Below are 12,303 nucleotides of genomic sequence, written 5' to 3'. Positions count from 1 at the left end.
ATCATTAGATTCCAGTGTAAAAGGGTAGGGTTGAGGGGTGAGGACACACAGCTCGGGAAGTAGGAGGCAGGAGAACTGGGGCAGAGCTCAGTGAGCGCTCACTGAGGGCTCTGTAGTAAGAAAGGACCAGGAGAGAGGTATGGCCATGACCTCCCATCCCTGAAGTAGCAAGGATGGCTTATATGAACAGTTTGAACAGGGGAAAGGACTTGAATATCTGCTGCCAGCCTGAAACAATTTGTTTCTTTCCTCCATTTGATATTTTACAGGGTTTCCGAGAAAAAAAAAATCATCTCAGCAAGGGTGACTGCAATTTCAGGCAGTCAGGCCTCAGTAATTTATCCTGTTTGTTTATGCTTGCCCATTTCCTCCCACCCCCGGCCCATCAGCCCTGGGTACAAACAGCACAGCAGGGAGTATAGGCTAAGAGTGGAGGGTAGATACATCCAGCACTAAAGTCAGTTACAAATGTCTCCTTAAAGCTATCTTTTTATGAGCCCAGCTGAAAACCAAAAAGTAAACTGTAGATGTTGCTGTTGTAGCCCCAGGGATTTCTTCTTGGGGGAGAATTGAACAGAAGGAGCCTATTCTCACAAAATACCTTTCATCCCACCTGAGTTCATACAATTGCTCATACTTCATTGCCAATAAATAAATAAACCAGCAGTTTGTTGAGTGAGTATCTCCACTCGTCTAGGAAAGAAACAGAGGCAGATTTGTGTAAGCTCATGCCTTCTGGAACTGGGCCACAGCCTGTGCCCATTCCAGCTTTCTCTACCCATGTTCCAGAAAAGGGTTTGGAAGTCACATTATTGGAGCTTATGGACCAACCAAGAATCTTTTTTACGTAGGCCACCCTTTCTATCACACTAGATAGAGGGCTGGCAGACCTGAGGTCATGCCATGAAACTAGAAACTCAAGGAGAAGGCTGTGCAGCCAGCCATCCCTACCCTCATGGAGCAGAGCCTGGCAGAAGAGGGCCACCCGCGACTCACCATATCTTTGATCTGGCAGTGCCCATAGCTGAAGACGATGGCATTAGGGGGATTGCCCACAGGCAGCATCACTGCAAAGGAGATGCACATGGTGACTGGGATCAGGGTGTAGAGTGGGTTAATGTGCAGCGTTTCAGACTAGGAGAAGAGAGAATTCACAAAAACATTAACTTTGAGATTGGGCTGGCATATCCTGTGCATGAATGTGCATTAAATATGGTGTGGCCTTGGCTAACTGTAACAGCATTAGCTCCGTCCTTGCTCTCCAGAGCGTGCAGTGCCCATGGCAACCCAAGTGGCTGACATTTAGAGGCACTTCCTAGAGTGGATGTTTGTTTGGTTTTTTCTCGGGGGGGCAGGCTAGTCTAAGGAAGGGGTTCCTAAAAGTTTATTCTATAGCCGAGAAATCCTTTCTTCAAACAAAAATTATGAATAAGCTGTTTGGATTGAAGCAGAAAATTCCTCACCCTCAGGGTACAGAATTGCAGGTCTTCCTCTAGGGAAAATAATTGTATCATTTGGAATTTGAACCCATATTCTTGCTCTCAATGTTGCTGTGTTTTAATTAAGTGCTCACACACTCCCATGCTCACACATGCAAGCTGACAGAAGGCCTTTGGAGACATCTGAGCAATGGGCAGAGAGTGACCAGGAGCTAGAGGTTAAGGAAGAGCAGGAGAAAGTTCTCTTTCTGGGTGTGGGAAGGAGCTTTCACTTCCTAGGTTCCATCTCTCAGAGGGGACAGATGCAGCATTGGGTCAGGGAATTACTTCTGGAGCTGTTTCACCAGGTTAAGATCTGGCAGTTACTCCCCTCCCTATTCCAACGTTAACAAATTGGACTGAGGCCTTGGAGTGAGGCTACACTTGCTCCCAGTTCTCAGGACCTCCCTGAGGACAGTGGTATTGGGTATAGGTGGTGGTCCTTAGAGTTGTGGCTGTGGTTTTTTTCAGCGATGTGTTTTGCCACCATTTTCCATGGTTACCTCTTTGGCACCACTGCTAGGTTTTATCTCAGGAGAGAAAGAGTGATGGTGATTGTGGGGAAATGGAATTCTAGGGTTTTAAGATTATTTTACCCATTCTTTTGTTTCTACGTGGGTCAGCCACTAAACTAATCCTACTTTTTTGGAAAAGTGTTTTGAGACGCTTGCTATGATTTATTAATGTATCGTTTTTATTTATTAATTGCTTTGAAAACTTCAGTGAAGTTGTGACAGGGGCAAAGGAGAGCATCCAGCCGGGGAAGCTGCTGCTAGAGGCCCCTGGGCACACCCCTCTAGACATCTAGGAGCCCTGCTGTACTTACCAGGCTGCACAGGATGGGCAGGAAGATGGTGATGGTGGCTGGGTTGCTGACAAATTCTGTGATAATGGACACTAGGATGCATGCCAGCAGAGTGACAGCCCATGGTGGGAGGCTGCTCAGAGACAACATCTGGTGCCCAATCCATGTGGAGAGGCCAGAGCTCTGCAGGAGGAGGTGTCACAGTACAAGGAAACTTAGACTTCTGAGAATCAGGACTATTGACTATGAGGGACCACTGGGGGTCATCCAACCTGTCTATCTTCAGCCTGACTGGAGCAAGTCCTGATTTTACGATTAGATTTGATGATTTTATGGTCAGATCTTTTTTGTAGCCTAGAAATTTCTTTTCTTATGGTTGAACATATTCTGTCTTTGGGTTTCCTGGTCAGTCAGCTGTTTACTCCTCAACTTTAGCCTTCAATGTCAGTCTCACCTTTTCTCTAGCCTCTGGTGCCCTCACTGTGTGATGTGACAGTGCCTGACATGGGGTGCCAGGTGAAATGCTTCTGCTTTTGTACTACATTTTTTTTTTTCATTTTATTACAGAAGAAAGGGGAAAAAACCTGCTGTCCTTTTTGGATAGTAACTTTTGTGTTTTTATTTTGGTTGAGGGGAGGAGTGAATGGGCAGAGTTGAATACTAGAAATTTCTCATGAGTAATGAAAAGGAAAGGGATTAAAAGTCTTTCTCCACTTAGTGGGGAAGGAGTCTCGTTACTGGCCCATAGTATAGTCTTTCAGCCCTGTTTTAGGTTCAAATCTCATCATGGCTGACATCTACTATCTGTCATTGCTTTTGGAAGACACCAGATATGAAGAAATATTGGCCAGGCACTCTTTCCCATTAACATTTATACACAGCCACTCAAATAAATGACAGTTCCCGCTTGGGATAATTCATTGGATTGGAAGATGTTTACCCGCCAATGGTGAGAGCTACCCCTCCTCTCCTAAAAGGTGACGGACACTCTTGAGGTTTTGTATTATAAAACCCCAGGTTGCCATATGCATTTGACTGCTCTCTCTACTTCCTCCAATCTCCTGTATGGTTGATGTGCTCACGCTCTTTCTGTGGTACCCTGGAGGCTGCAAAGGCAGTAAAGAAATGGAGAGCAGGGGCAGAAAACAAAGTAGACAGCTGCAGTAGCCATGGGGAAGAGAAGCCCTTAAAGAGGAAGGTCAGAGAGGTTTTCTTCGAGGAGATGACTGTGATTCCAGTAAGAGTATAACATCTAGTGATTCCTCAAGTGTTGAAATGAACTGGAAGTGATGAGAAGGGGAGAGTTACCTGTGCTGGATATTAAGGATTCACAAGTACATGAAGGACCTTGCCTCTGCTGTGGATCAGAAAGATCAAAGACAAAGATTTGAATGGGCTCAGCGCTGCCAAGGAGAAAAGCCAGACCTCTTCAGGCTCAAACTTATTCTGGGCTTCTGGGGAAGTCCCACAGCCTTGCCTGAGCTCCCACCCCTACACTGATTCCATCCTGCACAACTGCACGACTGTGTTGCTCATGGCTCCAACACACCTGGGGTGGCCGTACAGATGCCCTTAATCAAACTCAGAGTGGACATTACTTTTTTTAAAAAAATAGGCAGGAGGGGCTCCCTTGTGATTCAATAACTGGCTCCAGGTCCTGGGGTCTGGGGTGCTGAAAGTCTCCTTCATTCCCCAGATGGGCACCAGGTCTCTTCCATAAAGCAGGCCATTTTGGGTTCAATGGGCCAGGGCTGGTCTTTGTCTTTTGCTCCATCTAGCTCAAACACAACTGTGAGGTAGGGCCAGTGGGCCAGATTGCTTGTTGTTGGGAAGCAAGATGAGAGGTCTGGTTGGTGACCCATCACTTGCCAAGGAATGAACCTGGGGAGGAACGAGAGTAGGCAATGGTGGTCCTGCCCTTGTAGGTCATGATCCAGTGGAGGAGGGATGCTGTTAGAAATATTATCAGAAATGGTTGTGTTACCATAAGTAGCAGGAGAATGGATGAACTTACTTAATTGTGATACCTATCATGTATGCAAAAATTTTGTACATGTGCAATTTAATGAATAATAAATACTATTTACCCTTTAGGAAAAAGATTCTTCAAGCTAAAAGTCCTGCTACTCATGTCTTACTATTTACAAGCACCTTCAACAGACTGTCAGCAGGCCACCTTTTCTCCTCTTCCCCAACTCCATCAAAAGCTCACTTGATCTCTACAGTACCCTCACCACCTCAAGGCAAGCTCACAGACAACGATGACCAAAGGTCTTCAGAATTCTCTCTGCTGTAGCCATGGCACCTTGGAGGACTTTTCTTCCTTTTTTCTTTCAACTGACAGAGAGTTCCAAACCCCAGGATGTGGAGACTGCATTGGTTGATGGTTAATATCGTGCCAAACAGCCTATGAGAACTCTGTAATTGTACCTTCTTATAACACAGTAAACCTTTTCACTGGACAAAGGCAGGGAGGAAGAGCAGTTTGTTGAGTGGAAGCAGTGCATTTTATGAAAAAAATGGAACTTTAAGTATTATGTTATGTAAATGTTACTTAAATATTACTTGTAAATAAAGTGAAATAATTCAATGGCAACTGTTTTTCCAGCAGAACTTTTATACTATAATTTGAAATAAGTTGATAAATTAGACTGCCAAGCTAGAAAAAAACACAACAAAGGAAATCTTAATTTTTTTAAACACTCTGTATGAAAAATTTCACATTGAATTTTCCTCACTTATGTCAAGACTCTAAAATTATTTCAAGCTTTGTAGGAATCACACAGATTGTGCCTGAATTGTTCTAGTATTAAAAATAGTAGAGTCAATAGGGCTTACAGGGATATAACTGTACTATCTGTAATACATACATAATTTTGATTAAAAAAAGAAAAAGGTCTTGCTGGCCAGACTCAAGTTCAAACTAACAACTGAAATTCAATAAAGATAAGTACAATATCCTGTGTTTGAATTAGAAATATTGAAGGAATTGAGGTTTAATAGTGGCTACCAATGAAAAGAATGAAGGGTTGTAGCTGAGTGCAATTTCAATATAAATGTTGACATGGGTGTGGAGGAAGCCTTATAAAAGCTCCAATAAAACTGCAGGTTAGTGCTTACATCAGGATGAGAGCTGGGCTTGGGTAATAGAACTAGGATAGTTTGCAGTAGACTTGACCATGTCTGGAGCACGTTTGAATAAGGCCAAGGGAAACTGCAGTGAGTTCTGAGGGGAAAGACCAGGATGATCATCCTCCATGAGAATAGTTACAGAAGGTAGGGAGTTTTAATTGGAAAGAAAATCTAACACCTGATTTATTACTTTAATAATTATTATCTAGGAAAGAGTTCCAAAGAACAGAGAACAGAGCCAGAACCAACAGTGTCCACACACAGAGAGTAAAGAACTTGGCTTGGCTAAAAGTGAGGAACAACTATTCTTTGCTAGTACCCTGTCAGTGGAGGTGTCCAAGCCAGGGGTGTCCTGGAGGAAAATGTCTCATTGGGTAGGAGATGGGGCTCCGTGTCCTTTGAGGTTCCTTTCCAGGGTAGGACTCTGTGACTTGGTTGTCAATGATGTGAACAGCATTTAGGCCCGTAAGAAATAGGCAATCAAAAATGAACCAAATTTAGGGCTTGTGGAAAGTCTCAATCAGTAAGAGTGCCTGCCTTGCAAGCATGAGACCCTGAGTTCAAACTTCAGTGCTGCCAAAAATAAAAATAAAAAAGTGAACCAAGTTTAGAATGGGTTAGTGTATGTAGACAAAGTGGAGGGAGAAACAGTTTGAACCTTCATAGGATGCATTTGTAGGATTGTTTCCTATTTCGGAGAGGGCTGATGCTTTAGGAATTTCAATTATTTCTACCAAACCCACTAAAAAGATCTCACTCTGAATGCTCCCAACCAGGAATCAAACAGCTTTTACATCAGCTTACGCTTATTATAAGCAGCATGGACACCTGTTCATGTTGGTATGTTCTGGCTCCATTATGTCCTTCTCCCTTTTGTGTGTGAGTGTGTGTGTGGGGGGCACTGGGGTTTGAACTCAGAGCCTCACACTTGCTAGGCAGGCACTCTACCACTTGAGCCATTCAGCCAGCATTTACATCAGCTTGAGCAAAGATTCTCTGAAGAGGCAGTCTATGCATCTGGCTGACAGAGGGCAATCCATTGTGTTATCACTTGGGGCATCTCTGAGCCCTTATGACCCATCACCTATCACTGCTGTCAGATTCCAGATGGAGATGGCTACAGAACTCAAACTGTTGCAGTGTGGGACCTGTAAGGAAGGTGTGAATGCCTGTGCTCTATGACCCCTGGCACAGCTGATTCATAAGTCTCTGTTTCAGTGACACTAACTGAGAAGGTCAGAGAGGAACAGTACATCTACCTTGCTTTATTGCTGCCTTTCTTATTGACCTGGTGACATTTTGCTTCTCCCTCAGCTCCTTTGAGTCTTCCCTTCCTAGACTGTAATGAGTCCTTAAGTACAGCTTCAGGACCAACATTTGACCCATAAAAACAGAATTGAAGGGTTACCTTGCTTCCAGAAGCCAGGGCATAGCCTCCTCCCACCAGGATGACAATTTCCCAGGGCATGGTTTTCTGAAAGTCCTTCCATGTGATGATGGGCTCTGTCCCCATGGAGGACTCCCGGTCCACCCCTGAATCATAGGTAGAAAGAGAGATGGAGAGACAGAAAAAAATCATGATGAGCATGATTTACAGAAATAAGGGCCTAATGGGTGAATTGAAGGATTTGGGAAGTGGGGGGAGTCTGAAGGGTCTTGGTAAGCCTCCTTTGAAAAATTCTGACTTGGGTGTTCTTTGTCTAGAGCCACCCCCAACTTCATCCCTTGAACCTTCTCTCACCATCACTCTTTTTCCCTAAGCAGGGCTTCTTGGCTGGGATTAGGAAAAGGAGGAAGCCGAGGAAGACAGAGACTGTGGCATCAGTGCGGTAGCCTTTCCTAGGAGAGGGACAAATATGGAAGATGAGGGTTAGGAATTCTCAGGAGCAACACAAGCCTCAGGACAGTTGTCTGAACACAATTCCTCTTTTGAGAACCTGATCTAGAAAAGACAGCAACCTGACTTCTTGCCAGTTGCAACCATGCTATTCCACAGTGGATTCGTGGGCAATGGTTAATATCTAGAGGAAGGACCTGGCTAGGGGAGATATCTTAGTGTGAACCAGTGGGCACAGTAGTCCTAGAAGGAGTGATCTGGAACTGTTTTAGATAAGAAAGAATAGGAAAGGATGAATCCTCTCTCCTGTGAGGGCCACACTCCATGCATATCTCTTCTTAAATGAGAAGTTGGTGCTTGGAGAGCTCTTGGCCTGTACCCAGTGGTTCTGGCCCTTAGGGGAATATGCAAGGGTGGCATGGGAGCCTATGTGGCCTCTCTTGGTGCCCTCCATCCTCCACAGACCTCAGCCTCTCCATGATCATAGCTTCTTTACAGTTGGCACTTTATTAGAGACACTTCCTCCTTTCACCCTCACAATACTCCAGGAGATACTTGATGTTCCAAGAGCTTATGTAAGAAGACTCAAGTCACACATCTAGTGTGTGATCTCAATTCCAGGCTGGGAGGCCAAACACTGTTTTCTTCCTGACTCCACACTGATGCTTCCCTAGAAATGGTGGATTTTTCAGGGAACCAAATGCTTTGTGTCTACCTCCAAGAGCTATGACAGGATACCTGTGGTTACTGCCTGAGGAATCTGGTAAGGGGGTAGTTCTTAAGGAGCAAACAACATCACTTGCTTTTCAAAGAAAGAATCCCAGCCAGGGACGAAGCCAGGTTCCCGGGTAAACCACAGCACAGTCATCAGGATGAAGAAAAATCCAGTCACCATTTCTGGGTAGCTAGAAAATACAAGAGAAAGACCCACTCCAGGACTGGGAAATTCCATAAAACATAGTCACTGCTTAACCACTAGAATGGCCAGCAGTGAGTTACAAAGAAGACTGACTGAGTGATGCTAAGAAGGAGGACATTAATCATGCTTCTAGAGAAATTGATATGGGAAGGAAAAGAACATAGCATTACACATGTATAAAATAATTTAATTAATAACCTATGCAGAGAATACAGTGCAGTGGGTACCCTCAGGTACTGTACCGTGAAGAGTAGGAACTACTGCAAATTTTTGAGACCATTTGATCAAATATATAAGGAGACTTAATTTGGTCATTTGTTTCATCTAAGACAGTAACTCAAAATGCACACTGAAATCTTACCTATTTCAGAATATGGAAGCAACCATTTTGTCATTTATCCAATGATATTCCATGTCATTGAATACATTTTAGTACAACTATATGGTAAAATGAGATGCATCTACTAACAATCGTGTTTCCACAGCAGAATTAGTGACATGGGAACATAGTGACAGTACAATGTTAAGTGGAAAAAAATGCAAGATATACAACTATAGTCAGAATGAATTTTACCAAACATATATATAATTTTGTGTGAAAAAACATGGAAAGAAATATATCATGCTAACATTTCATAGTTAACATTAGGATGCTAAGAACATAAGACAACTTAAATTTTTCTTACTAATTTCCTTATTTTATAAATGTTTTACAATGAACATTTATTCTTTCTGTAACTTAAAGTTTTAAAAATACATTTTTTACCTGAATTGCTTTACACCAATTTGTACATGCCAATTGATATGAGAGGAAAAATAGCATTAAACAGAATCTGGGTCATCGTGGAAATGCTAACAGAAAATAACTGATGGTAAGCTGAGCCTGACTGTTCACACCTGTAGTCCTAGCTACTTGGAAGGCAGAGATTGGGAGGATCATGATTTGAGGCTAAACCTGGTAAAAAGTTGTGAGACTCCATCTCAATCAACAGCTGGGCATGATGGTGTGTGCCTATCATCCTAGCTATGTGGGAAGCATAAATAGGAAACCTGTGGTCCATGCTGGCCCTGGCATAAATGTAAAACCCTATCCAAAATAACTAAAGTAAAAAGGACTGGGGGTGTGTAGCTCATGTGGTAGAGTGCCTGTCTAGCAAACGTGAGGCCATGAGTTCAAACTCCAGTATCACCAAAAAAAAAAAAAAAAATAGCTGAAGGTGGGTAATACCTTTTTGGACTTTCTGTATTTGATGCTGCTTTATGCTCTAAATATAGCACTAACCCCCATCTTCTAGAAGTGACCACTGGATTACTGTGGTGGCCCATTTGAGCAATGTGAGGAGTGCTGACTTTGGAGGGAATTCAGCATGTTTCAACAGGGTAGCTGTGCTCTTTCTGTTGGTCTTTCTCCAGCTGCCCCATCTAGACACTCTGTCCCCACAGCACAGCTATACCTTGGACTCTGAATATAGCCAAGGGGAAGGGCGGCCACCGAAATCTGGGCCAGATTGGCTTTGGCAATAAATAGAATCTTCTAAATGCTGGGATTAATAGAATTCATGAATTCTGCCAGTGTCAAGGACTGTCAGGAACAAGGTTGCTTCTGTGCTTCACTTTACCTGCTGTGTTTCCATGCTGGAAAAGAGGAAAGGGGAATGGCTGATTTCTTACCTAATGTCTCCCAGCTTTTCATATTCTGCTCGAATCCTCTTCTCTGACATCTCTTCCCTTTTGGTCTTCTTCTTCTTGCTCAGAGAACAGGTCTCTTTAAAGCTGAGCAGGGAGAGTGAGCAAAAAAGTAAAGAAAACATGCTTTTGAGGTTCAGAGGAGTCAAATAGTAAGCAATATTTAGTCATTTACTTGCTGTGATCACCTTTCTCCATTTTGTTCACACACTCCATTCCACTGCTACTCATACAGTTCTATCTGCCATGTTTATTCTTCCCACTAGCATTTTGGGCACATCCAGTAGGGCATGCTTCTGGTGTATGAATGTGAGGTCATGTCTAATGGGCTTGTGAATGGGTACTTAGGTGAGGTTGATTCTTTATACTTGTACATGAATAAGAGAGTCAGTGTGATGTGGTATATATGTCTACAGGTATGTATGTATGTGTGTGTGTGTGTTTATTTGTCTAGAGACAAGGCTTGTCCAAGGTAAAAGTAGGCATTAATTTATATTAGAATATTGGAATTTCAGAAGTTACAGCCATCACTGGTTTGACAACAGTCTGAGTAAAAAGAAAAGTCAGCTTAGAGAACATTCCTTGACCAATGCAGTGCTGGGTTCCAGGGACTAACAGAACATCATATATTTATTCTCTTATTGTGTTATCTGATCAAATTTAAAGTAGACTGATAGTTCTGAGGAAAAGACTTACTAGCAGACTAATATTTGAAATAATATTGCAAGGGACATATCTATTTTGTTGTTTTGAGGGACATGAGCATATTCCATACAAACTACTAAGTATAAAAGAAAACCTAAGGCAATTTCTACTTATAACCATATTCCTAAGAGTAGATGAATTACTCTACATGCTTTGAGAACAATGCAACCACACTAAAAACTCTTCAATTTAGGCCTTCTATAAACCAGACAGACCCTCTAATCAATTAGCCAGAATTAGGAACATTTCACTGTAGACTAAGAGTAAAGTGCAGAGTTCATAAAAGTTCAGAATGTTCAGAAGAGACATCTGGTTCCTAGTCTGGCCCACTGCACTCTCCTTGGGGCAGTTCTGTTGGTTCCTGGGCTGCCCCACTTGGAGCAGAGCCTTCTCCAGGCCATGACCTTTGGGTTGACAGAAGAGCTTCAGATCTTTGCCGGCAGGATCCTGGCACTCACTTGCAGCCCAGGAAAAGCCAGTGCATCCAGAACCAGCTGACCACCAGCATGATGAGGGAGATGGGGAAGCTGAAGAGGAACCAGGTGCCAAAGTTCACCACCTCTGCGGCTGGGTACTGGCTGGAAGACGAAGACCAGGTCAATAGTTAGAAAAGGAAAAATTTCCACATGGCATTTGGGGGGGTGGGGGGTGATAGCCAATGCTCCTTATGAACACACAAAGCAAGGCAAAGGGGACAGGTAAGGGTAACAATATGGTAAGACATTAGTTAAAACATATTTATTTAGTTAGTTGCAATTGTATACAGAGTCCAGGCAAGAATTATGAAGTAAGCTAAGATAGGCATTAAAGCCACCAAAATCAATATCATACTTTGTACTCAGGAAAATTACACAGGACCTATTTATCCTTAATTTACATGAAGGTCGTGATAAGTTTATTCATCTGGTTTTCAAGACCACAGAGAATGGAAGAGAGGTCTGGTATACTTTGTAAGAAAGTCACTGAAGGAATGTGAGTTTTGATGGGGGACACAAAGCAGCTAATTCTGGAAATTTGGGCTCTAGGGCCTCAGGAGGACTCCATTACTGACAGTGCCCATAACAGAACTAGTACTTGGACTCTCCAAACATACTCTCTCTCTCTCTCTCTCTCTCTCTCACACACACACACACACACACACACACGCACTCATACAGAGTTTGTAGGTTTTTGAAATGGTGAAAATGAACTATAGGATGGTCTGTTTACCAACACCAAGAAGAGCGACCTGGAGAGAACACTGTGATGAGTCTGTGAGGCTTACTTTAATCCTGAAGAATTAGGTCTTAAACTTTCCTTGGTCATGCCTTCCTACCCTCTCTTGCTCGCTCCTTCCATCCTTTCTCTCCACTTCCTTTTCCTTTTCCTCTCTTCCTACAACTTACTTTTTTCCTTCCTTCTTCTCCTTCCTGCTAGAAGGAAAGATGTGTTTTTCCTCTTGTTGCTGATGAGTTACTCTCTTCTCTGGATGCCATCCTTCTTCTCAGTGACATTCTTCTGTCAATGATCCACTCTCCCAAATCTTTAATTTTCTTCTCATTGGAATTATCCTTACCAGTGTTTAAATGTCATCCATCTTAAAATCTCTCCTTGCCTCTTCTTCTCCTTGTATAACCACCCCATACCTCTCCTGCCTTCACAGTAAACTCTCCATGTGCAACCCCCCACCCAGTGTTACTCCCCATCTGTCTGAAATCTGGCTCCATTTCCCATCACTTTACCAAATTTCTATTTCCCAGAT

The 12,303-nt window shown here is 43.1% G+C and overlaps 1 protein-coding gene across 1 annotated transcript in view; it reads right to left on the bottom strand.

The window, feature by feature from the left end:
* Positions 1 to 12,303, bottom strand: part of Slc13a4 (solute carrier family 13 member 4) — a 44,126-nt gene that overhangs the window by 6,314 nt on the left and 25,509 nt on the right. Inside the window, exons 9-15 of the mRNA XM_020182924.2 lie at positions 11,021 to 11,140; positions 9,843 to 9,944; positions 8,056 to 8,157; positions 7,157 to 7,254; positions 6,824 to 6,948; positions 2,305 to 2,466; positions 997 to 1,134 (exon numbers count right to left, since the gene is read on the bottom strand). Of these exons, the coding sequence (XP_020038513.2) occupies positions 997 to 1,134; positions 2,305 to 2,466; positions 6,824 to 6,948; positions 7,157 to 7,254; positions 8,056 to 8,157; positions 9,843 to 9,944; positions 11,021 to 11,140 (847 nt within the window). The remainder of the gene's footprint in view (positions 1 to 996; positions 1,135 to 2,304; positions 2,467 to 6,823; positions 6,949 to 7,156; positions 7,255 to 8,055; positions 8,158 to 9,842; positions 9,945 to 11,020; positions 11,141 to 12,303) is intronic.

The sequence above is a fragment of the Castor canadensis genome, chromosome 2 (genome assembly GCF_047511655.1).
Source record: "Castor canadensis chromosome 2, mCasCan1.hap1v2, whole genome shotgun sequence".
Classification (NCBI taxonomy): Eukaryota; Metazoa; Chordata; class Mammalia; order Rodentia; family Castoridae; genus Castor; species Castor canadensis.
The sequence above is the reverse complement of the archived record's forward strand: the minus strand, read 5'-3'. Positions and strand labels throughout refer to the sequence as shown.